Source organism: Ceraceosorus guamensis (assembly GCF_003144195.1).
Source record: "Ceraceosorus guamensis strain MCA 4658 unplaced genomic scaffold IE81scaffold_39, whole genome shotgun sequence".
Classification (NCBI taxonomy): Eukaryota; Fungi; Basidiomycota; class Exobasidiomycetes; order Ceraceosorales; family Ceraceosoraceae; genus Ceraceosorus; species Ceraceosorus guamensis.
The window spans coordinates 52,591-76,210 of record NW_020290034.1 but is presented as its reverse complement, the minus strand read 5'-3'; the positions used below and the strand labels follow the sequence as shown (position 1 = coordinate 76,210).

Below are 23,620 nucleotides of genomic sequence, written 5' to 3'. Positions count from 1 at the left end.
GCAGTAGCAGCGTCTTGAACAACTGCGTCGGATCCTTTCCTCGACCCGGCTCGTGAATGACCGCGCGAAACACCTGTGAGCAAGTTGGTCGAGCCAGACGAAGGTGGCACCGCGCCTTCCGATGTCAAAGGTCCACCGGTGGACGAGGAGACCTTTCTGACGAGTGATGTGATGCGTTGCCTGAATTTGCTGGGAGAGTCTGACTCGCTAGGCTCTGATCTTTCCACGCGACTTTGCTCGGGCGATCCGCTCATCTCTGCGACGGTCGCAGGGAAGCTCACCGACGCCTTGGTCTCGTCTGCATCTGGTACCGGCATGGCCGCTGGGGCAGCTGTGACACTGCTGGAGACGCCCGCGTTCGCTTCTGCCGATGCGGAGCTTTGTGGGCCCGCATCCGCTTCAGCTGCAGCATCTGGCACCTGATATGGTGCGACGGCAGGCGATGGTGTCGCATTGACCTCACTCTGGTTTGCCTCAACTTGTGCAAATGTCCTTCCGTTTGCTTCTTCCGCAGCGCTCGCCTGCTCTGCCCGCGGCGACTCTTTCACTGGCGATAGAGAGGCGGGCGGCTCCCCTGCGCCTGGGCTCGTCACTGGAAGAATTCCGAGGAAATTCTTGGGGGCGGATGGGGAAGTGCTCGCACCTTCGTCGGGATTAGCCGATGCCGGTCGAGTGGCAGTCCCGGCTGATCCGGAAGCAACTTCTTCTCCAGGCAGCTTGGCATCTTCTTTGCTAAGAGCTTCACCCGAGGCACTCTTGGCTTCGTTGATCTGGGCTCGCCACATGCCCGCATAGACGCCATTGCGCCCAACAAGATCCGTATGACTTCCACTCTCGACGACTCTGCCGGCATCAAGTACCTGCGAATCGACAGATTGAAGCCGTAAGTATCTAGGCCACTGTCATCATTCGCCGACCTCGCCTTCACTCACGACAATACGATCCGAGTTGACGATCGTGCTGAGACGATGGGCGATAGTCAAGCTGCTTCGGCCATCAAGTAGGGTAGAAAGCGCAGTCTGGAGCAATTGCTCGGTGGATGTGTCCAAAGCAGATGTGGCTTCATCGAGCAGCAAGATCTTTGGGTTCTTGAGGAACGTGCGTGCCAAGGCGACTCTCTGCTTCTCCCCACCCGACAGTCTGACTCCCCGCTCGCCTACCACTGTGCTCATGCCGTCGGGGAAGCCTTGAATACGATCCCAGATCTGGGCTGCTCTTGCAGCTGCCTCGACGCCCTCGTCGCTTGCATTGTGATCTCCGTAGAGAATGTTGTGTTTGATGTCCGTGTTGAAAAGAGATGGCTCCTGGGGTACAATTCCGATAGCGTTGCGGAGAGACTTTTGCGTGACCTTGGAAATGTCCTGCCCATCAATGAGAATCTGTCCAGATTGAATGTCGTAGAAGCGGTACAGCAAGCGAAGAATGGAGCTCTTGCCCGCGCCTGATTCTCCCACCAAAGCGCACGAGGAGCGCATGTTGATCTTGAAGCTGACACCAGCCAGGGCATTGACCTTGCCATCGTACGAGAAAACCACGTCACGGAATTCGATTTCTCCGTTTGTGACGACGAGGTCCTGCGCGCCAGGGAGGTCTTTCACGTCGCTCTCCTGCGCCAGAAGCTCCACGAGCTTGTCGGTATCCACCTAGCGCCATGCAGAAAGGGTTCTCAGCAATGCTTCTCAACACGGTGTCATGCAAGAGGCGAACCACGTACCAGATTCTGCTGAATGACTCGATACAACGTTCCCAGCCAGTTGAGGGGACCGACTACTTGAGTGACGTAAGTGAGCATCACAACGAAATCACTCGAGGTTGCCTCGCCTCGAACGACTGCCGACGCAACAAGAAGAGATGCGAGGAGGGTTCCAAAGGTGATGATCAGATTCTGCACCATGTTGAGCAGGGAGAGCGAAGCGGTGACTTTAAAGGCGCTCGCTTGGTAAGCCAAAAGAGCTTTTCGGTACCGCTCGACCTCGTAACTCTCGGCGCTGAAGCCCTTGATGGTCTCCCAGTTGAGGAGCGAGTCGGCGTGAATAGCCCTGGACACGGAGTCTAGGTTGTTGGCTTGACGTCTCAGAGCCGTTCGCCAGGTAGTCATTGCAACGGACACCCAAGTGTAAACGACCATGACCACAGCCAATGTCACTCCGGTGCCCCAACCGAATCTGCGCCACAAGAAGAATACGGCAACAGCCAGGTCCACAAAGATGGGAGTTACCTGAAAGAATAGGTACTGAAAGAAGGAGGAGATAACGCTGCCTCTGTCCAAGATGCGCAGCACTTCACCAGTCTTACGCTTCGTGTGAAACGCCATGCTGAGATCCAAGAGCTTCTCAAACGCCATGATGCTGAGAGCCCTATCAGACCATTGCTCGACCGGGATCCAAGCGTAGCTCTGATCATACGAGAGATTCGGCGAAATGAGCTTTCCAAATCTCTGTGTGTCAAGCTTTCAGCGGCACTGTCCCTTCGAATGACTCACCTGCGCGACGCTTAACAGCCCACCATTGCCTTGCAATGCTTTGAGTCCAGCATACAGCACCAAGTCTGCCCACGGTGTTTTCCCCTCCGTGAGATCATCGACCACATTTCCAAGTGTCAATGGCACGAACAAGTTGACGATCCTTCCAGCTACAAGGATGAGCGCGCAGAGGAGTGCAAGACTCTGCAAAGAGACGGAATCCTTTGGCCACAGGTAAGGGAAAAGCGACGCTATCCTTGCGGCAAAGATTTTGACAGTCGGAGCCGGCGTATTGGCACCAACGGAGAGGCCCATGACGCCAGAAGCTTGACCTGGAGCGCCTGCCTGTTTAGGTGCTTGCTGGGTCGCCGGGGTGTTCGCACCACTAGTGGGAGCAGGCGTGGACGCACTTGTGGAGCCATAATTCGTGTTCGTCCCATTCGCTGGCCCAGTGAGGAGAGAGGATGCTTCATTCGCGGGCGCAGCTGCTCGGCTGGAAGAGGCGCCGGCAGCTTGCTGTTCCCTAGCACGCGCGGCAGCATTCGCACGCAGATCAGCGGCTCGAACGAACCGGGTCGAGTCGGAGCAGGCGAGGGCACATGCAGGATACAGGACCGCCAATCTGACGAGAATGATGGCCAACTGCGCCGCTGTCCACCTTCCGGTCTTGGGAAAGTCCGAACCCCCGCTCGAGGCATATAGCCCAAGAATTGCAGCATCAGTGAAGGCACCGATCAGTATTGAACCAAGCACCTTTCCGCGACCATATTGACCCCGAGTTCGAGCCTCGATGGCGCAGGCCCCGGCGACAAGTGCCCAGGCGAGCAAGCCAGTCAGGGCAGCGATGTCCGATCCGACCCACCGAGGCAGAGAAGGAGTCCACACGTGGTCAGGAAGAGCGGCGCGCAGGGCGATGAGGCCTCCGGACGCGACGTGCGTGGCAGCAAGCGCCAGAAGCAGAAAATGATTCAGCGCTCTCCTCCTCGAGCGGACTGGGATCATGACGGGCGTGGGCTGGGGCGCTGCGCTGGTGGGAGAGAGCCTGCCGGATGATGGAGCCGCAGCATCTGCTTCGGTATCGATATCTGCAACCCGCGTCCGCGCTCTAGCCAAGACATAGGGTCTCACCAAAGACACCAAGACGAGCAGGATGATCAGCGATGGTTGCGCAAGCCGTAGCGCGTGCAAAGCTTCCAAGTGCCAGTCGGAGGCGCCTGGGTAGCTTTGAAGGTCGAGCGTGTGCATCTTTGACGGAGCGGTCAAAAGCGCAGCCAACGAGGGCAGGCCTCCGGAGAAGAGATATGCGCCAGGAGCAATCATGGTGACTGATGCCGAGGTCTTGCTGGATAAGCAGCAAGGTGTCAGGTGCTGGCAGAGGTGTGGGTGGGACCAACAAGATGTTGCCCTGCTCTGCTCAACCCGTTTTCGATCACGTCAGCCCCGAGCCAAGCCGAATGAGGTCGCAGCTGCTGCTACTACTGAGCAATCGTGAATGTTGACTGGCGCCTTCTCCTACTGTCCCTAGCGGTGAGTGGCTGGCGTTGCAATGGCGAATCGCTAATGGTAGTGCAGGAACGTGACTGACCTGCATGGTCCCTCCATTAGTCATTTGACCCTCGGTCCTGTCGCTCATCGTCTCTCGTCCCTCTTCTGATGAAGCGCAATCGTGAATTACGCGGCATGCCATGGGCTCGAGCGGACGAGCGGGCGCACATGCGTAGTCGAGTGGTCACGTGCCATCTTCGAAATGCAGGGACGCGAGTCAAGAGTCCTCGAGTTTCATGCATGTGCGAGACTCGTTCATCAGAGCAAATCACGATCGTTGAATCCAAGAGATCACTGTGACTTTGATAATTCTTGATTCGAGCTTGTGAGGTCGTCTAAAAGAGGGCATAGGTGGCTTGATAGTCATATTCGTCTTGCAAAATACATATACACACAGGTCGCATCGGTCACTTGGAGGCACGTTGTGGTGTGGAGGGGAGGGGCCGCGGAGCGATCACAACAGACCTGTTGCACTGCCTAGCAATCCAGCAGCATGCTCCGCGACAAGAATTGCGAATACTGCCAGCAGGGCGTGCGCGATTTGACTGGGAAACCCATTTGGATCCAGTCGATCATCGACGGAGTGATCGTACTTCCAGGTGCACGACAAAGCCAAGACTTTCGTGGCTGACATGGCAGTCACGACTACCTGCCTCGCTGAGGTGTATGTAGTCGTGAGTGTACTTCATACAAACGGAGAAAGAGTGATCTCGAATCACGCATGGTGGCAGTGCTGGATGGTGAATGTTGAATCAGAATGTTGAATGGCTGCCGCCTTCGGCAAAAGCGGCTCACATCTTGTCTGTCGTCCGAGAGAAATACCGATGCCTGCGAGGAAGCTCTTATTCTTGATTGATGATTCTAATCACGAATACTGGAATCGCGACCACGCGCTACTCCGGCACATGCGGAAAGCTTGCTGTCAGCCGGGACAGACAGCAGAGACGAATTATGAATTGCTGCATGGTGGAGCAGCCCGCCATCGTGATTGATGAGTGAGTCTTGAATTTGACTTTTGACTCACCTGTCCCTGTCCCATATAAACACAGTACCTACTGTAGGTTCTGTGCTTCTTCGGGTCGCGCGTGCGGGGGCTTCCTGCATAAACACGCTTCAAGCAGGCGGCAATTAAGCTGCATGACATGGCTTCCTCTTCGCATTCACGCGTTTCCGTTCAAGTCTCACGATTTGGACCGTTCCTATGCCCGCATGGCCCCTCGTTTCCACGCTCATTGCACTGTGACTCCTTCCTTCGCTAGGCTCCTCCTCCGCTGTTGCTGCAATGGACTTTCATCTGCAGCACTACTTCCTCGCAACTTCCAACTTCATCTTCGTAAATGGTGGATGCGGCTGTTCCTAACCAGTGCCAAGTGTGTCAAAGTATCGGCTCATGATCGGCACCTAGAGCTTACGTAGCGCGCTCGGCAAGCAAGCAAGTCGAGAAGGACTCAAAGCCCCATTCACGGTTTAAATGAGAGAGGTCTGAAAACGTTGTCCGCGGCAGGGTCCGCCATCCCTCAGCTCTTATCCGCGCGTGCCGCCATGCGGGCTCCTGAAAAAGACGTCTTGTATCCCTGAACCCCTCTACCAGATGCCCGGACCCCTCGACCGTCTTCTTCCCATACATACGGCGAGGTGGAGCTGAGTCAGAAGTCTCGCACTTGTGAACGTGTGACGCCGTGTCTGCGAGTATATATACTCTACCTAGCCTTGGTGTTGCTGTTCCCTTTCCATAAATCGTACTCCCCTCTCCTCCGTATTCCTGAACCGTTGAGCTGGACTTTGGCGTTCCGTCAGAGCATCATTGCTCGCACCGGCCACCGTTGACTTGCCCCCCTTCGCATCCTCAAATCTCTATTTCCGCCTCAACATGCTCCTTCTACGTTCGCTCAGTCTGTTGCTGGTTGTGAGCGCGTGCCCAGCGTTGTCTGCGTCACTCGGCCCCAACAGCAATTCGCCCAGCATCAGTCTTGGCCAAGCGACGGTGGTCGGCTCGTCCGCAAACGGCATCGAGGTAAGCGACTTCAACTTCAGGCTTCTTGGCCAAACGACTTCACTAACACATTCGCGATTCTTGCAGTCTTTCAGAGCTTTGCGATATGGCAAAGCCCCTGTGGGAAAGCTTCGCTTCATGCCACCCGTGAAGGCTGATGCACCCACCGGAGTGCTCCAAGCGACGCAAAATCCACCCTCTTGTCGCCAGATGCCGCTAATACAACGTGAGAGCGCCCCGCAAACTGTCATGACAAAGTCTAGCACTTATCTGGCATTCCGTCACGCTTTACGTAGCACCCGCAAATCCATACACCGATGCCATTAATAAATTCTTCAACTCGCAGAACGACAGCGCCTTCGCCCAAGCATTCGCACGTCTCAATGCACCAACCAACGGTGGACAGAGAGGAAGCGAAGTCAGTGCGCTGCCAAGCTCCAAATTGTATGATGCTTGCTGACCGCGACACCCTCCTCGCGCGACATCCAGGACTGCTTATTTCTGAACGTGCACCGTCCAGCGGGCACTAAGCGAGACGCAAAGCTGCCAGTACTTTTCTGGATGTACGGCGGTGGCTTTCAGTTTGGGTCGCTTGACATCTACGAACCAACAAGCCTCATTCAGCGCTCTGTCAGCCAGAAACAACCATTGATCTACGTTTCGATCAACTACCGTGTCGCAGCTTACGGCTTTCTTGGCGGGCCAGAGATCAAGTCAGCAGGTTCGGGCAACATGGGATTGCGCGATCAGCGCCTTGCGATGGAATGGGTTCACGACAACATTGCGGCCTTCGGTGGAGATCCGTCAAAGGTGACCATCTGGGGCGAGTCAGCCGGCGCCATCTCGGCTGGACTGCATCTCGTGTCGCGCGGCCAGACAAGCTCGAAGGGGCTGTATCGCGCTGCCATCATGGAGAGGCGAGTGAAATCATGAGGCAGCCTTGTCTGAGCGCGGATGCTGACGTCAACGAAACGCGTCGTCTTGAAATAGCGGAAGCCCCTACGGTCTCGCCAAGACAGAGGATGTTACTCGGCCCATCGCAGTACTATCGGGCGCCGCGGGATGCAACAGCGCTCCCGCAGGACGGCTTGCTTGCTTGCAGGCCCTCAGCGCAGACGCGCTAGATAATGCAATGAATCAAGTCCCCGGATTGGGGACCTGGTCCGGCGTGACCCTAGCATGGCCACCGACTGTCGACGGAGATTTTATTCCTGGTGAGGCTGCGGGGCAGATCAGATAGGTGCGCCGTGCGGAAGCGATGTTGACGATTTCTGTTACGCTCAAGACACTCCCGACAATCTCGTCGCACAAGGAAAGTTCAATCAAGATGTCGCGATAATCAATGGGGACAATGAGGATGAGGGTACCATCCTGACCACGCCTGCGGTCACCCCAAACACGACGGACGACGCGGGATTCAAGCGTTGGGTTCAAGAAGTAAGTCTGGTCCGCTTGCCGAAGCACGTGCGACATATGCTGATCCTCCTTCGAACACGCTCATTCTAGGTCCTCTACACCGATGTTTCCGAGGCGGATTACCAGCAACTTGCCAAATATTACCCAAATAATCCTGCTGACGGCAGTCCGTATGGCACAGGGCTGTACGGTGCTCTGAGTTCGCAGAACAAACGCGTTGCTAGCATCTTTGGTGGTGAGTCTTGCAACGCGGCAACAAACAGTAGAGCCGTTTCGCCGCTCACGTTGGGAGCTTTGCGCCTCTACACAACGACATGACAGACGCTACGTTTCAAGCCCCTCGCAAGCGTCTCCTAAAGGAAGTACAGAAGTATCAGCCGCGCAACACGTTCTCATATAACTTCAGAGGTTTCAAGGTACGTGTGGGAAGACGTATTGCACAAGGGGGCTGTGGATCGTGGCAAACTGATCGTCTTCCAAAAACTTTTCACAGTATGTTTTCCTGATCGGATCCTTCCATGCCTCGGAGCTACTCTACACGTATGGATTTGTCAACACTCGACTCACCGAAGAGTTTCAGTCTAGATTCATCGCTTTCGTTTCTACCTTGAACCCTAATTTCAACAACGGACAGCTCGCCTGGCCCGTCTATGGTCAAGATAGAAAGGTATTGACGCTCGACGAGCTCACAACGACGGTGCAGCCAGACAACCAGCGCGATGAGCCTCAGGCATTCCTCGGTAGCCTCGCGTTCAGGGGTATCGGGCCCAAGTACCGAATCTGATGCGAAGGATGACTGGTCACCGGTCGGTATGCTGCTCTTCTACTTTGCAGCACCTGTGCCACACTCCAGCTCGACTGCATGACTCCTCGCTGAAGCTAGGATACCATGCTTCTCGCCGACGGATACATCTGGATCTTTTGCTGCATGTATTTGTCTACGCTCACCATAATACTTTTGATCTCGTGATTGCGTCTTCTTTCGTGACGTGAGAAAGTCTCATGCGCGTGTTAGCTCCAAGAGCGCTTCAGATCACACCCCTGGGTTGAAGGTATGCTGCGGCGATGTAAGTCGCGAGTCACACCGGAAGAGCACGCAAGGTGTTGTTGACAAAGAGACATCGGAGAAGGCTGCGCCTTGATCTCCGCTTTCAGCATCGCTCGCCTAGATTCGTCGTTGTTCGCCAAGCCATGCACGCTCTGCGCATACAAGTGGCATGACTTGACGCAACGATCCCCGTGTGTCATGCCGACGCTCATTCAAAGTCGTGAAGCTGACGTCGTTGGCGCCAACGGCACGGCAGTCAGAGTTACGAGATGCGAGTCGTAGCGGTGAAAGAGACGAGCCATGTACACGTTTCGATAACCCGACCATGATGTTGCGTTTGTGATTTTCGATTGCATGTATTTGATTCTGCTATCTTCACCTACAAGACAAAGGGCTGCATGAAATTGATGTGAACTCTCTGATTTCAGCTCCCGACGAGCGTGAAATCACTAATTGCGAACGATTGCAACGCGCCAGCTGTATGGAAATGCAGACGCGATGAGACACATGGCTTGGCCAGGCGCTGAGACAGAAGGTCGCGCGAGGTCGTGCGTGGTGTTCGCGGCACAGCTACGAGGCTCTCTCTCCCGCGTGAACCCCAGCCTGCACGCACTCAGGCCGGGCGCGTCCGTTCTGGACAAGCACGCAGAATAATCTGCTTCCGCCTCCCGCGTCCCGCACAGATGCATGACTGACTCACAACTTCAGCACGTACGAGAGCCGTTCACACTGCACTGTGACCCTGACTGTCCTCTCGCCGTGGCTGCCCACAATGCGTCGGAGGAAAGGAGCGCTGCGAAATGTGAAGGGCCAAATCGTGAATGCTCATGACTGCTCGTGAGGGGGGGGGGGGGGGGGGGGGGGGGGGGGATATGCCCCGGCCAAGTTGCCGCTGCACTGTGGCAGCATTCGACAGGCACAAGTTGACAAGGTTTGAAGTCAAGAGCGTCAGAACAGGTCTGATGCCCCCACGAGCTCTATAAACCTGGAGCATGCAAGCTGAGCCATGAACGTGCTGCGATGCACCTTCATCTGCCTGCACTCTGTCCGCCCGCTTGCATGTTGTCAGTCTTGCGCTGCCGTTCGTAAAACTGACTGGATGCCTTGGCCGGGACAAAAGCCTGCAGCAATCACAGAGTCAAGAGTACTGTAGTTGTGCGAGTCACAGCAGGGCGAGTGCAGGACCAGAGCTGCAGATCTTCGACGGCTCTGCAAATGTACATGGAAGCGAGTCATGGGTGCTGCATGAGGGGCTCATCTGCATCGCGCCTCACCTCGCGACACACACATGCTCGCGTCCCGCAGTCGTTGTTCGGTATCTTTCAAGACCTGGGCACTGCGTAACTGCGTGCTGCTGCTGCTGGCCCGACCCATCACCTCACCTCACCAGACGCGCTAAGCAACGCAGATGATCTGCCTGCGTTCTTCCTGCCACGCTGTGGGCTAGCGGCGAGTTGGAATTAGCGCGGTCTGCGTGCTGCTGCGTCTTGCTCGTCGATTTAGCGTGCCTTGTGTGAGTAGTGTGACTGACGCCCTAGCTTGTCCGGAATCGACCGCATCCACCGCGAAGTAGAGCCTGGACTGGCACACCTCACTCAGCCCACTTCATCGTCCCATCTCGTCAGACTCTACATCCAACCCTATCACCACGGTGCGCACACCACACAAGCATCTAGCATACACGAGCATCATTCACTCGCGTTCACGGTGATCTCCCTCGACGCAAGCCTCCTTAAAGCGCACGAGCACCAGGCAAACTCAAGACTCTCGCGACGGCATCCTTAGCGGAATCGCCTGCGTGAGAAGCAGCGCCGCCCATCTAATCAGGTCATTTGCCGCTAACTTAGCGCTCTCGCGACGCGTGCGCAGAGCGGATCATCTTCGCGTCAACGGCTCGATAGACCGTGGCGTCTTCGGATACCTCACCAGACAGCATAGCAGCTGTCATCTTCACCAGCCACACAACAATCACTGTTCATTTCGCGTCGAGCTCATCGACATGTCACGCATCACTCGTCGCAGACCTATGGGCAAGGTCGAGGGAGGAGCGGATTCTGGCTTCGCCGAACCTCTGCCCCCAGCGTCAGCGGGGTATGCACCTTACGATCATGACCAGCTCGACCCCAACCTCGGCGGAGCGGACTACTCGCATAACGCTCCCGGATATGGAGCTCCTCCGGGTGAATACAGCAGCAATGGCGCCAGCCATCTGCCAGGCCACTCCTTTTCCGACGCTAGTGTGGCTCAGCGCGGACACACCTCGCCAGACGATGAGAACTCACACGCTGGCTACTACGGCTCTACTTCGTACGATGGATCTCGAGGTCAACATCTGCCTCCTTTAGCACAAGCGCTCGACGGCAGTGCACACGACGGAACCGCTCGCTACCATGGCAATGGAAGTCATGCAGGTGGCAGCTATGATGCTGAGCCTACTTCATTTGATTCGCACATCATGAATCCCAGCGATGGCAGCGCGGCTACGATCAGTGCCTCCCATGACTATAGCAATGGCCACGGCTCAGCTGTTCATCACACCTCGAGCCAATATCAATCTGGCCCTGCCTCGAGTGCCGGGGTGATGACCCCTCCGCCTCCTGGATCCTCACATGGCGGATCTACTCACGGCTATTATCAACAGCCTCCTGCTCACATGCTCCACCGGGCATCCATCTCGGGCCCCGTCATGTCTCACCACTACTCGCACCCCGCTCCCACTGCCACTGCTCCAGTCAGCGGATCCGCAAGCTTTTCTAGTATGGGCGCACCGCCGCACGCGGGTGATATGGCCGCGTGGGGCAACGCGAGCGGATCTGCCCGCCCTCATACCGCCGACGGCATGTTTGGCGGACCTTTCGGCCTGGGACCACAGGGTTGGACTGGGGCGATCCCTTGTAAGTCACTCTACCTTTGCAGCGCAGGTGCATCGATAACGCATGCTGATTTCCTCTACCTCCGGCTCCAGCCAACTACAACCGCGGTCCGCGCGCGTCCATCAGCTCCGTCTCATCCATGAACGAAGGCTCGCCCACGAGCGGCGGCGGGAAAATCTTTTCGTACATGGTTGGCGGCGATGAGAGCGCGGGAGGTCCAGGTGGCCATGGCAGCAATCACAAGAAGCGCCCCCGTAGGAGATATGATGAGATTGAGCGTCTTTACAATTGCAGCTTCCCCGGGTGTGCCAAGAGCTACGGAACCTTAAATCATCTCAACGCTCATGTCGCGATGCAAAAGCACGGCGCCAAGCGCACTCCAGGAGGTGAGTACCTAGTCACAGGTTGAGGAAGGAGGCCATCTCAAAAGTTTGATCCCGACATCATCTTTTCCCGCCCGCAGAGTTCAAAGAGATGCGCAAAGCGTGGAGAAAAGGGAAGCGTGAGGAAGAGTCACGTCGTCAAGCCGCAGTTCCGACTCACGGCGACGATCTACTGCGCGGAGGAGTCCCTTCTGCTGGATTTTCCGGCGCTCCAGGATCTATGCAGCATGTCTACCCGTCGGGAAGCGGCTTGACCTACCAAGGTGCACCAAGCGGCTCTTCCATGGGCAGCATCAGTGGCCACCAGCCGCGCTACAGCGCACCTCACGCCGGCAGTGCTTTCATGAGCCCGCCTTCGAACGGAGCTGTGAGCGGTGCACCTTATGCGGCTCAATCTGCCCCTTTAGATCCGAGCGGAAGACCCTACAGCAGCGCTGGGACAGCAGTGCACCACCAACAGCAGCATCAACATGGCCATCCTGTCGGTCCTGGACCCCAAGGTGGCTTGGGTGCCTACCTCATGGCACACCGTGGCAGCATCTAGCACGCTCCTCAATCTGAAGCAAATGCCCTCACCTCGCGCTGCGCTGCTCCTTGAATCTCTCAATGGAACACCTTAGCAGGCTCAGCCTCCTCGCGCAAGCTCATCTGAATCTTGCGCTTCATTCCGAAGGTGTCCCTATGCCCATTTACCGTTTCACGTCCACAATACACCTTCAATCCTTTCCATCATGCCGCGTTCGCTTGCTGCTTCAAAACCAGAACCTCGCCGTCCTTTACAGTTCCTCTTCATGTAACATCATGCTTATTTGAGGTCTCACCCCTCTTGGAAGACTGTCTCCGCATCGTACCCAGCAATTGCAATGCTTGTGACAAGAGAGCACAATCGTGGGAACAGCGCTATACACGTATCTTTTGAGCTCATACCATGCTTGCTCGGCGCGACAGCCCGCATGACGCTACTTCTAGCCGGGCAAGCCTTACCTCACCAACACTAACGCTAGCTTGCCAACAAGTGACAGTAGCGCAGCGGCCGGGCCATTCACTGGGCGCGTTGCTTTGAGACGTGGCACAGGCACAAGCTTCTTCTACTGTGCACTTCTGTTCATCTGCTTCGAAGAGTTGGGGCGTGATCGCAATACTCAACAGACTCTACTGATGCGATGACAATCATGGCATTCGTTGGCGCACGCAGCAGAGCCTCGGATTGGCCTACTCATGGACTGCGAATGCCGAATCCCTTCCATACAAGCTGGGCGTAAGGGATTGTGTGATTGTGTGGTTAGACGAGAAGCAGCCCCAAAGACAATCTTGACTCATATACAGCGAACGGCAGGGTCGGGGGATTGATGGCATGATTGGTGCATGCGCCCAAATCGAGTGCGGATCGGACTGCCGCTCTGCATTGATGGCTGATGAAATGCCTGGCACTATATAATAGCTGTGACTCATGTATCATGGTTTCAAATTTCCTAGCGGCCGGGACCGCATCAATCACTGGGCGCAGCAAATGGTTCACTTCTGCCATGGTCATAGTCGCCGCGGTATAATCGGCGACTCGTAATCAAGAATATAGGGCCAGCACTCATTCATGTCAATTCTGCTGCTTGTGTGGTCTCTGCATCTTCTACATGCTGTTCGATGCCGATATTCACGCTGTGAGACTTTGTTGCCTTCCGATGTCTCCACCTCTTCATAGGCCCGAACCACACTGCCAAGATCATGATGCCTATCCACAGCAAAAGCTCCGATGCGTAAATCACAATGGACTCGATGGACAAGGGCGATGCTAGCGCAACTGTGCGGTCAAGCGGAGATGAGCCGCCTTGTACACTGCGCATGCTCTCGACGTGCCAACGCACCGCTGATCAAGCTCGTCAAATCTCCCCCCGCATCTAGGTAGACGAAGATGAGACTGAGATCTTGGGTCGACTGCGTGCGGAGAATGTCCACATATTCTCGCAGGACGCCGAGTGCCAGACCTACTGCTGCGAGGATGGCCATAAAGGTGAGGAACCAGCGAGGAGGTCCCTGCGTCAGGCCATACTGTCAGGCGGAAGGCGAATGAAGTTTGTGTGAGAGTGAGGCATTGCATCCGGGTGATCGGGACTGACCCTCAATCCTGCAATGAGCGCTGCTTCGACTCCGGCAAAGGCGAATGCAAGACTGGAGGTGATGAGACATGTGCGGAGCTTGCTCCATTGCTGTGAGTTCCGGCATCATCTATATGTCAGTTCGGGGGAAGGCCTTTGCAAGCGCAGAAGAACATACTGCCTCACGTGTTCAAAGTACATGATTTGCGCCCAGGTAACTGCAAAGAATGGGGGAGCCGGGCGATGAGCGGTGGGCAGCCTGTTATCTGCGCTAGTCTCGACTACCAACACACTTAGGGAAAGTGCGGTTAGAATTTGAGCTTGAACCTGTAATGCAACTGTACGAAGATCTCGCACGGTCAGCACTCATTCCGTCCAATATTCGGCGGACACGCACTGTTGACATTGGCCAGCACATTGTGCACGCCAAGCGCGAGCCCGCTGACGGCCCATAGCATCATGAAGGATGGCTGGACTCCCTGCACTTGACGCCGGCGATGATTGAGGTAGCTGCGCAAACTCGCAGTCAAGCGATCAGATGACGAGTCCATACAAATTTCGGTAGACGCCATCCAAGCGCGCCTTGCTCACATTTGAGGCAGGAGCTGAACAGACCAGAGGACCTGTGATGAAAGAATGGCGAGCGATGTCTGTGAGTGGTTGAGTGTACGGACGAGGTGATGCCTGGCACTGCTCACCGCGCCCAAAGTGCCAAATACGTTGACCAGTACTTCGTTGCTGGAGTCTGACATGACACACACAAAAGAGTCCGGTGACGCAGGCGAGGCAAGAGAAGGACGAGCTTGGTCTTGATACGCTTTCGATTCTGTATCGTTCCGGTCGAAGTGCTGCTTTTGAGCCTTTGTGTAGGTCGCAAAGCGACAACACCCTCGAGGATAGTCAGGGATTCGGCGACATCGCGATTGGCCTGCGCTACACAAGCTGAATGCTGCAGGCGTGTGCGTGAGTTTGTGGTCGGAAAGATGTGACTCGATACTTGGCAAGAGAGTTTGGACGCAGCTGTCTTCTGTTCAAAATCATGAACGGGGCGATCACCGATCAAGAATCAAGAATCAAGAATCCAACCGAAATAAACCTGAATCATCGTGAACGTGAATGGCTTATCATATATGCACCTCTTGCTGGACGTACTTGCCGTACACGCGGTCTTCTTGGCTAGGCGATCGTGCACGTGATGCCGGTAGTCGGCTTTGTATTTTGAACCACGAACACAAAGCCGCTCCATCCACGAAGCGTATTTCAGTCGAGTCACGAAAGTGGCGGGTCTATAGGTCCAGAAATACTCATCAGGACTTACACTTGCTGGCGGCTCGCGGTCAACAGCGCAAGAAGGGCACACAATTTGGCGTGCGAGATCTTGATTGGGACTTCTGTTCTGATTGCACGATGTTGCACGTGGTGGGGGGCCAAGACACCAGGGGGGGGGGGGGGGGGGGGGGGGGGGGGGGGGGGGGGGGGGGGGGGAGGGGGGGCGTGTCATTGATTCCAATCCTTCATCCCCACTCTCCAAGGGCAGCAAAGCTCCGAACAGTGATGATTGTGCGTGACTTTCAGCCCATGTCGCATCAGGGTGGCGATAGAAAGACGCCACGAAGACATCGCATGCATAGCAAGGGTAATGGATCCCGAGCTTGCGTATCAGATGGCAAATGCGCTCGTAGCCTACGCAAATCTCCAAGTCGCCAACGCTTACATGCGAGCGACGATTGGCGCAAACAGAATGGGCGCGCCTGGTGAGTTGACCACTAACGTAGCACGACGTCTCGCCGTTGTAAAAGCAAAACGTAAGCCGTCACTCTCTCGCCACTCTGATCACCCGGCCAGACCAAACGTGTCTCCCGCCCAAGCTGGCACCTGCGATCGCGATTACTCTAGCGCATGCATCCGTGCTCACTGCGCAGCGAGTAAGCCTTGAAGCTTGACGGCGACAATGAAGTAGCTTTTGCCTCAAGCCTCGACGGGTTTTCGGCGATGCCAAGATTGCTCAATTAGACGAGCCTTGCGCGCTACACAGAGCACCCGCATTGGATCGACGAAGCCTCTGGCGTTGTCTTGATGAAAGGCTGATGCCAGCTTATGAGGCCTAACCGCGAGTCTCGTCGCTGTAAGCATGGCCCTTCCATCAGCCTCGAAGCTGGCTTCTATCCACTGCGCGCACCATCAGAGGACTGCCGGACCTGTGTTGCGCCTGCTTATCCTTCTTCTGTTGTATGCGCCAAGATGCGAGCCCCTTGATGGACGACCGCCATGAATTTAGAAGTGATGACCAGGGATCCACGTCTGCGGATCCATTCAAGACGAGGAAATTACAGTCGAGTCACAAGTCGCGCAAGTGAGAGAGTCGCGAGTGGAATCTAAAAAGTCGTGAGTCTGATGTTGTGTGTCGCTCTTGACTTCGGCCGCATTTCGCGCTATCTCCGCGTTGCAGTCACAAATTGCCGCGTCAGCCCGCGCTTAGGCCCGAAGGGGTGTCAGCATTCGAGTAAGCCACGCGTGATGAGCCTCGTTGTGACAGCCGCGGCGTGCCGGATTCAGCTACACCACGCGCAACAGCCGACGAGATGGAAGTGCCGCGGCGGCGGCGTGCCTGCATTCTGACAGGATTTCGGTCCGCATCTTTTATCTTGTACGTGCGCTCGATCGGAGCTGATGCTGTGGACGAGTATGCAGCAAGCAAGCCCTGGGGTCACAAAGCTAGGAAGGCTCTCCTTGCTTCTTATTTCTGCTGCTCCTGGACGAGGCTCACACCGGAAGCAGCCTACCCTTTCATGCGAGCAGCGGGCACTGGGCTTGTATCCCTTGCGTTTTGTTTCTGCGTCTGACGGCCTGTCATGCAGGCTTCGCGTGGCGAGTCATTACATGCTGTTGTACACCACATGTCGTGCTTCGGTGATATGCCGGTCAAAGGAGCGGTGCTTACCCCTCATCTGTGCTCCAGCCGTGGGCCAGAGAGGGCAGCCTCTGCACGAAATAGAGGCTCAGGAAGACTCCCGTCGTGATCGCACGTCTCGACCTTGCAGGATATGGTGAACATATATGCGAATGATGGGGCATGTGACCATTTGGATCGTGTACCGGTACAGAGTAGGTGTAATCAAGAATAATCGTAGCGGCTCTTCGGCAAAGCAATCAATGCCCAAGGAAGAGAAACATGAACGCCGGAGACACGCGTCGTGTTCCCGAGACCAGCGCTCTCAACCCGTCGGAATCCTGATTTGAGGCTGACATGACTGCAGCAGATGAGTGACGGATCGCTCTGGCATACGCGCGGTGCATGCATGCGTTTCATGCAACATCAGCATGAATAGTCGCGAGTCTGCAGCAGCAGAAAGCGGACCGTGCTCGACATGTGATTCACGAGTCACAGTCGAGTCGAGTCGAGTCTGAATCGCTGGATGTCATCCCTCCCGTCGGCATATACTTGACGGCTAAAAAGTCATTTGCGTCCTTTGCGACTCCGTCTGCAGCCGCTATCATGCAAAAATGCTGATGCATGGAGCCAAAGCGTAAGATGATAATCAAGGGATCGTGCTTGCTCTACCTGCTGGCGACAGTGCCGGAGCTTAGCAGAATGGTGTTGAATCTGCTCGGCTACACCGTGAGCGCTTGTCTCGGATATACAGCTTCCTTCCGCGCATCTGCTTGGCTGTGTGTGGGACGATGCGGCTGCTCAGCATCCTCTCGGTGTGATTGACGAATGTGTCGACGAACCTTTAAAACGATCCGTCTAAGCGCCGATATCCCAAACCCCCCACATGTCATCCCACCTAAGTCGGACGCCCCCTCCCCTCACCTCGGCGAAGATTGATCCCACCCGCAACACCTTTCGCCATGTCTCAAACACTCGCGCACAATGCCAGCGGTGCGCCCTCCACCGTCAGCGATACCGAGCGACCACCGCACACTTCCAACTCTAGTGACGGCGGCAACCATGAGCTCAAAGAGAAGGACGTCGAGATGGCAGAGAACCCCATCGCTGCCAAAGCTGATCCTGCGCTTGAGGACGAGTCGAATTACGTGACTGGTCTCAGGCTTGTCTTGATCATGACCGTGAGTAGTGACGAGCGTGCCTGTCTCATCCTTTGTAGCGCGCTCTGACCACTCCTCTTTGTCATTTCTAGGCTGTCAATCTGACTGTCTTCCTCGTAGCACTCGATCAAACCATTGTCTCGACTGCTGTGCCCATCATCACCAACCAATGTGAGTCTTTTACACGAACGACCCCTCACCAAGGCGCTTTTCTGACTTGAGGTTTCACACTTTGCAGTCCAAAGTTTTACCGACGTCGGATGGTACGGATCCGCTTATTTGTTGACATCTACTGCATTCCAGCCTCTCTTCGGAAGATTGTACTCTAGCTTCGACGTCAAGAACACCTATCAAGCCGCGCTCTTCATCTTCGAGATTGGTTCTCTCATCTGCGCGGTTGCGAAGGACTCCAAGACTTTCATCGTGGGCAGAGCCATTGCTGGTCTTGGTCTGGCTGGTGGTTACAGCGGTAGTATGATCATCGTGAACATCATTGCTCCCTTGAGGCAACGTCCCTTGCTCACCAGTCTCATGGGCGCCAGCTACGGCATCGGAGCGACCATCGGACCTCTCATCGGTGGTGCCCTCACCTCGCACGCTACTTGGCGGTGAGTGTGCGAGCGCGATAAGAGCGGGAATGCATATGAAGCGACAAAAACTAACATCGTTCTCCCATTTCCTGCTTTCGTACCCAGTTGGTGCTTCTACCTCAACTTGGTCCTCTACGCTCTTATTGGGCCCGCGGTCCTCTTGGCCCTCCAGGTGCCCAAGGCAAAGCACGAGAAGACGGTCATTCAGCGCATCACCGAGATCGACTGGCTCGGCAGCTTCCTGATCCTCGGTTCTCTCATTTCTCTCCTCCTCGTGCTTCAATGGGGAGGTGTCGACTACGCATGGGGCGACTCCAAGATCATCGGTCTCATCGTCGGCTTCGTCGTCATTGCCATCGCTTTCCTTGTTGATCAGTGGTTCATGGGCGAGATGGCTACAATTCCTTTCCGACTGTTCAAGCAGCGAACGGTCGGCTTCGGCACCATTGTCAACTTTGGTGTCGCAGGTGCATACTTTACCGAGCTCTACTACTTGCCCATCTACTTCCAAGCCGTTCGCGGCTCATCTGCCATTCGCGCAAGTGTCCAGATGCTTTCATTCATCGTCGCTGTCGTCTTCGCAGTTACAGTCATTGGCGGCGTCGTCAACAAGACCGGTCACTACATCCCCTTCCTCATCGTTGGTACCGCACTGGTGGCCATCGGCGGTGGCATCCTTTCCGTCTTCGAGGTTGACACCAGCCTTTCGGAGTACGTCGGTCTCCAATTCTTGGCTGGTTTCGGTCCAGGCATGAGTTGGATGCTGCCGTTCATTGCAGCCTCTGCGGCACTCGCTCCTCAAGACATTGCGCTCGGCAGCGGTATCGTCATCTTCTTCCAGACTCTTGGTGGAACGATCTTTGTGTCCGTCGCGCAGTCAGTGTTCCAAAACAAGTTCCAGCTTTACCTCAACGAGATCCCTGGAGCCGACCCTGGATCCATCCTACGCCACGGTATCTCCGCTTTCCGCGAGACCACACCTGCAGAGATTCTACCGGCAGTGCTCGACGCTGCCAACCACGCCCTCGGCCGCGTCTGGATCATCGTCGGTGTGCTCGGCGCCTTCGCCTTTGTGGGCGTCTTTGGCATGGAGCTCAGACGCAAGATCCCTATTGGCGCCAGCGCTCCTGGTGGTCTCTAAAGGTCACGCAGCGTCGCGGTCGGCAGCTCTTGACTACGCATACCACTCCGACCCGATCCTGCGATCACCGCTCTCAATTTCTAATGTTCCATTTCCACAAGATTGTCCGATGCTGCCTTTCCAGCGCCTGCCGTATAAACGCCTAGACTCTTCTCCATCATGTACTATTTGAAGACCCCACGAGTTCAAATGAACACCGAAACGTCCAACCTTTGACCTGTGTTTGAGTGTCATTTGCTCGTGCGCGCTTGATCCGAATGTTCTCCCCACCTGTCGCCGGTCTCTTCGCCCTCTCGAGGTGAGCATACGACTATGATACGCTATTTACGCTTGAAGACCTCATCATGACTTGTGTGACTCTTGGTGGGTTGTGGCCGAGCCCATAAGCCTTGTTCAACACCTAGCTGTTTCACTCACGACTGCAATGATGTCACGTGCCCTCTGCCTCCACTTCTAGAAAATGCCATGGGTCGTGCGCACGCGTCGCGGGTCAGCACTGCATGAGGATGACAGGGTACAAGACATCGCCAGAAGGGCTTGATATTTGCTTACACTCATGACTACTAACACCATCATCCAAGCGCGACATCACATTCTCAACATGTTGCGACCTTCCTTCGCGAGTTTGGCGCGGTCCCTTCAGACCTCGCTGGCACTGGGCTCTTCAGCTGCCAGCAAAGGAGTGACCGCGTACACTGCGCCGGTCCGAATGAACTCTACCTTCTCGCCCCTCAGGCACGCGTTCCAGCAACAGAAAGCCCAAGCGTCCCAGTCACTTTTGCGACTGCACTCAGGCGTGAGACTGTCTTCACCGAATAGCGTCGGCCAGCAGATTCGCGGTGTTCGAACCTCACCTTTCAGACCTCAGGGTGGCGCAGGCGACAAGATCAAAGCGTTTTCGCTGCCCCATCAAGCTCCTAGCGGTCCGCGATCCATGGGAGAGCCAGGAGCATGGGCTAGACTTCTGAGCTCTGGCGGTCTCATCGTGGGTGGTGCAGTAGCAGGTAAGTCTGATGACTTCTTGATCATGGTTGCCCTGATGACGCTGATAAAGCAGCGCCTTTTGCCACCCATCACAGTGCACTGGCTAATGAACCGAGAGACACGCGACGCGCCCTTCAGCGAGTTCGTTTCCAACTACGTCCACTCCACGTTCGGCTGGCTAGCTACAGGTCTCGCAATGACGGGTGGCGGTGCTTTCCTGTTGCATCGTATGGGAGCCAGTCGATCTCTTATGGCCGCCAATCCTTGGCTGGTCATGGGAGCCGGACTGGTTTGCTCCATCGGCGGCATGATCGGGGCTCAGACTTTGCCACCTGGTAGCCCTGGAAAGATGGCCAGCTACGTGCTCTTCAACGCTGCGCAAGCTGCCGTGCTCTCTCCGCTCTTCTTCTTTGCGCCTGCAGTGCTTTCTCGCGCTGGTGAGTCGACTATTTCATATCAGCGGACTACGTTCAAACCACTGACCTATCCACGTCGACGCTTCGCAGCTCTTTATACCGCTGGTATTGTTGGATCGTGCTGCTGGGTCGGCATGACCGCAAAGGATGGACAGTACCTGTGGCTCGGCACGCCATTGCTCATTGGTGTGTCCATCGTGGCGCTCTCGTCAATCGCGCCTCTCGTTCTGCCAGCGACGGCTTTCCGAGCTCTCGCAGTGACCGAAGCCTTGTCGATCTACGGAGGACTTGGTGTCTTCTCACTCTTCCTCATTTATGACTCTCAGTCGATTGTCAGGAAAGCTCAGATGGCTCAAGCAGGAATGATCCCTGCCGACCCTCTCCGAGACAGCATCGGATTGGAGTTGGACGCTATCAACATCTTCGTCAGGCTCGTCACTATTCTGGGCGGACAGCAGCGAAAGCGATGAGCACTTTCGATGGTCCTGACTCAGTGTGTACAAGACTACCGTCAATGAGGCAATGCTCCAGATTTATCACCACTTCGACACGTGAAGTGAGCGCCGAAGTCCAAATCGGTCCCAATGCTATGGACACGACAGGCGAGCAATTGAAAGTGATGCGTGCTATTCTCATAAAACTTGTGCTATCTGCCAAGGGCTTGATAGTCGAGTTGCAGACCTAACTTCTTCGTGACGCGCGCGGGCAGCGCATACACTGGGTCGATTTCCTGCAGCAACGAGCATTCATCCGGCTCTGCATTTTTCAAACCGTCGGCTGACTCGTGACTTTGATCTTTGGCATTGTCGTCTAACCGATAGCCTAGCAGCGACAGCCCGGCAACGCCAAAGAAGGTGTGAAAGACGTCCGCTACGTTGTCGGGCCTGTCTGCGATCCCACCGTGGTCGGGATCCTAAGTAGGATGCGATTGGTGAGGAAGTGCGAGTCAAGCTTCGTGACCCGACGAGTGAAGTCGTGTGCCAACTTACCTGAGCAGATAGAATGAAATCGCAGAGCTTCGGAGGAGAGATCCAGTGCAGCTTGTGCAGGATGGAGAGAGCTGTGAGGACCCACCAACTGTAGCAGACCTGCGCGGTGAGAGTCGTCCTCATCGCGTTGTCAGACTGCAGCATAGTGGGCCCAACTGCGTGCGCGCCGCCTAACACTCACATCTTCGAGCTTTTGAGGCCTGCCATTCAGCCCTCCGTTCTCTAGCTGCCGCTCGGCCAGCCAACTGGCCGTCTTGTCCTTGGCCTTCTTGTCTAATTCGTCCAATCCCCCCAGTATCGCCAAGGCTCCCATGCATACAAAGGCTTGCCCCGCGTGAGACTCTGCCCCAGGCACTGTGCCAAATCCGCCGTCGTGGTTGCGAACTGCCAGCACAGCACGGATTGTGAGAGGCTTGTCGAGATGATGCAGAGCTCCCAAGAGCGACAAGGCCGATACGCTGCAATAGAGGAATCGCGTGTCTTCTTCGAGGTATGTGTGATCACCGCTGAATGCACCTGTGCTTGGATTTTGGAGCGAGGTGATGACTGTTCACCACAAGAGAGATGTGCAAACTAGGGATGAGCAACTCGTCAAGGCGAGCTCAAAGAGCTTCAATCGCTCACTCACACTTGATCAGCTGGTCGCGCTTCTCAGCATCAAGATCAGGCAAGGCATCGCAAAGAGCGAGTATCTGTACAGCGCTCAAACTAGCGAGAATATGCGCGTCGTGTCCCGGATGAGGGCCAAATGCTCCCCTCTCTTCATCCCAGCAGCTCAGAGTGAATTGCACCAGCTCGTTCCTGGGTAAAGCATCTGGAGCATCGAGAATGTGCAAGGTGCACAGGGCCCAGTAGATCGCGTTCAGACGCAGGTGCGTCGTGAGCCGATAGGCAAGAGAGGAGGTGTGTGTGTGAAGAGAGGCGATGTACCGGATGTGAAGAGATCGTTGCAGGTATGGAGGAGGCTTGCTCGGACCAGCCACTGCGCCCGCGAAGCTCTCTGACGTCGCAGACATACTTGCTCTGGGTCCGTGGGGAGAATTTAATGCCTTCACGGTGCAGCCGAGGTTCTGGAAGAGCTACGAACAGCTGGCTTAATAGATGTGATGGTCGGGAGGCTGATGTGGAGGAACTTGGCACGCTGGATCGCTTTTACACTTCGTGCTGCTGTAGAGGCCCCGGACTTGGCTCGTGTTTTGTTTGATAGGTTCTCATCCACAATTCAGTCAAGTCGAAGGGTATGCGAGCGGTCATGAGTAGCTGCAGCTAGCTAATCGAGAGCCCAGTTGTGAGTCTCCAGTTGCAGAGTGCGAGAGGCTTATGGAGCCATGCTTGAAGCGGATCATGAGAGTCGGATGAGCCTGAATCGAGTTGCGAAGCACGAGGGTTCTCGCACGAGATAAGTGCCTGCGCTTGCACGGGCGTCCTGACTTGGCTTTGCAGCAGGGATCTCGAGTCATGGCCCCTCGCTAGCCGATACGTCACCAAGAAAGACTGCAGTCCTTCCAGAGTCGCCCTCATCTTCTCGCCCAGAAATTGGACTCAGTCCACTGCCGGAATTGACAGCGTACACTTGCAGATTCGGAATTGACCACAACACACGCCTACAACGCTATCGTCTGTCTACACCTCTACACT

The 23,620-nt window shown here is 55.7% G+C and overlaps 9 protein-coding genes across 9 annotated transcripts; 5 read left to right on the top strand and 4 right to left on the bottom strand.

Annotated features, from left to right (window-relative positions):
- Positions 1-716: 716 nt before the first annotated feature.
- Positions 717-3,706, bottom strand: IE81DRAFT_291472 (hypothetical protein; the record flags this gene model as incomplete). The annotated part of the gene is made up of 4 exons (XM_025511902.1): positions 717-860; positions 933-1,643; positions 1,715-2,395; positions 2,483-3,706. Coding segments are annotated over 4 exons (2,760 nt in total), but the record flags the coding sequence as incomplete, so codon positions are not given.
- Positions 3,707-4,349: 643 nt separating this feature from the next.
- On the bottom strand, positions 4,350-4,666 carry IE81DRAFT_324290 (hypothetical protein). Its single transcript, XM_025514195.1, has one exon. It carries the CDS (start codon positions 4,638-4,640, stop codon positions 4,461-4,463), a length of 180 nt encoding a protein of 59 aa, XP_025368823.1. The 5' UTR covers positions 4,641-4,666; the 3' UTR covers positions 4,350-4,460.
- A 1,089-nt stretch (positions 4,667-5,755) lies between these two features.
- IE81DRAFT_159805 (alpha/beta-hydrolase) lies at positions 5,756-8,313 on the top strand. The gene is made up of 9 exons (XM_025510521.1): positions 5,756-6,020; positions 6,087-6,225; positions 6,296-6,417; positions 6,489-6,916; positions 6,990-7,213; positions 7,285-7,436; positions 7,506-7,650; positions 7,737-7,831; positions 7,909-8,313. Exons 1-9 carry the CDS (start codon positions 5,877-5,879, stop codon positions 8,197-8,199), a joined length of 1,740 nt encoding a protein of 579 aa, XP_025368822.1. The 5' UTR covers positions 5,756-5,876; the 3' UTR covers positions 8,200-8,313.
- A 1,709-nt stretch (positions 8,314-10,022) lies between these two features.
- On the top strand, positions 10,023-12,598 carry IE81DRAFT_324288 (hypothetical protein). The gene is made up of 3 exons (XM_025514194.1): positions 10,023-11,357; positions 11,429-11,722; positions 11,800-12,598. The coding sequence occupies exons 1-3, from the start codon at positions 10,463-10,465 to the stop codon at positions 12,261-12,263; spliced, it is 1,653 nt and encodes a 550-aa protein (XP_025368821.1). The 5' UTR covers positions 10,023-10,462; the 3' UTR covers positions 12,264-12,598.
- A 696-nt stretch (positions 12,599-13,294) lies between these two features.
- On the bottom strand, positions 13,295-14,913 carry IE81DRAFT_341914 (PQ loop repeat protein-like protein). The gene is made up of 7 exons (XM_025515672.1): positions 14,511-14,913; positions 14,404-14,435; positions 14,210-14,322; positions 13,999-14,150; positions 13,834-13,923; positions 13,582-13,765; positions 13,295-13,517 (listed from the first exon to the last, which is right to left on the bottom strand). The coding sequence occupies exons 1-7, from the start codon at positions 14,562-14,564 to the stop codon at positions 13,309-13,311; spliced, it is 834 nt and encodes a 277-aa protein (XP_025368820.1). The 5' UTR covers positions 14,565-14,913; the 3' UTR covers positions 13,295-13,308.
- A 1,239-nt stretch (positions 14,914-16,152) lies between these two features.
- On the top strand, positions 16,153-16,895 carry IE81DRAFT_159710 (hypothetical protein). Its single transcript, XM_025510520.1, has one exon. It carries the CDS (start codon positions 16,483-16,485, stop codon positions 16,861-16,863), a length of 381 nt encoding a protein of 126 aa, XP_025368819.1. The 5' UTR covers positions 16,153-16,482; the 3' UTR covers positions 16,864-16,895.
- Positions 16,896-17,232: 337 nt separating this feature from the next.
- Positions 17,233-20,039, top strand: IE81DRAFT_303307 (hypothetical protein). Its single transcript, XM_025512274.1, has 4 exons — positions 17,233-17,883; positions 17,955-18,033; positions 18,101-18,470; positions 18,558-20,039. Exons 1-4 carry the CDS (start codon positions 17,665-17,667, stop codon positions 19,591-19,593), a joined length of 1,704 nt encoding a protein of 567 aa, XP_025368818.1. The 5' UTR covers positions 17,233-17,664; the 3' UTR covers positions 19,594-20,039.
- A 119-nt stretch (positions 20,040-20,158) lies between these two features.
- IE81DRAFT_324282 (hypothetical protein) lies at positions 20,159-21,743 on the top strand. Its single transcript, XM_025514193.1, has 3 exons — positions 20,159-20,597; positions 20,673-21,014; positions 21,084-21,743. Exons 1-3 carry the CDS (start codon positions 20,195-20,197, stop codon positions 21,461-21,463), a joined length of 1,125 nt encoding a protein of 374 aa, XP_025368817.1. The 5' UTR covers positions 20,159-20,194; the 3' UTR covers positions 21,464-21,743.
- IE81DRAFT_314819 (terpenoid cyclases/Protein prenyltransferase) lies at positions 21,640-22,998 on the bottom strand (the record flags this gene model as incomplete). The annotated part of the gene is made up of 4 exons (XM_025512516.1): positions 21,640-21,906; positions 21,983-22,081; positions 22,164-22,528; positions 22,611-22,998. The coding sequence occupies 4 exons, from the start codon at positions 22,996-22,998 to the stop codon at positions 21,640-21,642; spliced, it is 1,119 nt and encodes a 372-aa protein (XP_025368816.1).
- Positions 22,999-23,620: the final 622 nt, after the last annotated feature.

Excerpts from the sequence above, each read along its gene's own strand:
- IE81DRAFT_324290 (XM_025514195.1), bottom strand. The coding sequence starts at position 4,640 with ATGTCAGCCACGAAAGTCTTGGCTTTGTCGTGCACCTGGAAGTACGAT.
- IE81DRAFT_159710 (XM_025510520.1), top strand. The coding sequence starts at position 16,483 with ATGCTGTGGACGAGTATGCAGCAAGCAAGCCCTGGGGTCACAAAGCTA.
- IE81DRAFT_159805 (XM_025510521.1), top strand. The coding sequence starts at position 5,877 with ATGCTCCTTCTACGTTCGCTCAGTCTGTTGCTGGTTGTGAGCGCGTGC. Across the intron at positions 7,651-7,736 it reads CGTTGCTAGCATCTTTGGTG|ACGCTACGTTTCAAGCCCCT; the intron begins GTGAGTCTTGCA and ends ACGACATGACAG. Across the intron at positions 7,832-7,908 it reads ATAACTTCAGAGGTTTCAAG|TATGTTTTCCTGATCGGATC; the intron begins GTACGTGTGGGA and ends AACTTTTCACAG.
- IE81DRAFT_341914 (XM_025515672.1), bottom strand. The coding sequence starts at position 14,564 with ATGTCAGACTCCAGCAACGAAGTACTGGTCAACGTATTTGGCACTTTG. Across the intron at positions 13,924-13,998 it reads AAATCATGTACTTTGAACAC|CAATGGAGCAAGCTCCGCAC; the intron begins GTGAGGCAGTAT and ends CGGAACTCACAG. Across the intron at positions 13,518-13,581 it reads TTTGACGAGCTTGATCAGCG|TTGCGCTAGCATCGCCCTTG; the intron begins GTGCGTTGGCAC and ends TTGACCGCACAG.
- IE81DRAFT_324288 (XM_025514194.1), top strand. The coding sequence starts at position 10,463 with ATGTCACGCATCACTCGTCGCAGACCTATGGGCAAGGTCGAGGGAGGA. Across the intron at positions 11,358-11,428 it reads TTGGACTGGGGCGATCCCTT|CCAACTACAACCGCGGTCCG; the intron begins GTAAGTCACTCT and ends CTCCGGCTCCAG. Across the intron at positions 11,723-11,799 it reads CGCCAAGCGCACTCCAGGAG|AGTTCAAAGAGATGCGCAAA; the intron begins GTGAGTACCTAG and ends TCCCGCCCGCAG.
- IE81DRAFT_324282 (XM_025514193.1), top strand. The coding sequence starts at position 20,195 with ATGTTGCGACCTTCCTTCGCGAGTTTGGCGCGGTCCCTTCAGACCTCG. Across the intron at positions 20,598-20,672 it reads CGTGGGTGGTGCAGTAGCAG|TGCACTGGCTAATGAACCGA; the intron begins GTAAGTCTGATG and ends CACCCATCACAG. Across the intron at positions 21,015-21,083 it reads TGCAGTGCTTTCTCGCGCTG|CTCTTTATACCGCTGGTATT; the intron begins GTGAGTCGACTA and ends GACGCTTCGCAG.
- IE81DRAFT_303307 (XM_025512274.1), top strand. The coding sequence starts at position 17,665 with ATGTCTCAAACACTCGCGCACAATGCCAGCGGTGCGCCCTCCACCGTC. Across the intron at positions 18,034-18,100 it reads GCCCATCATCACCAACCAAT|TCCAAAGTTTTACCGACGTC; the intron begins GTGAGTCTTTTA and ends CACACTTTGCAG. Across the intron at positions 18,471-18,557 it reads ACCTCGCACGCTACTTGGCG|TTGGTGCTTCTACCTCAACT; the intron begins GTGAGTGTGCGA and ends TTTCGTACCCAG.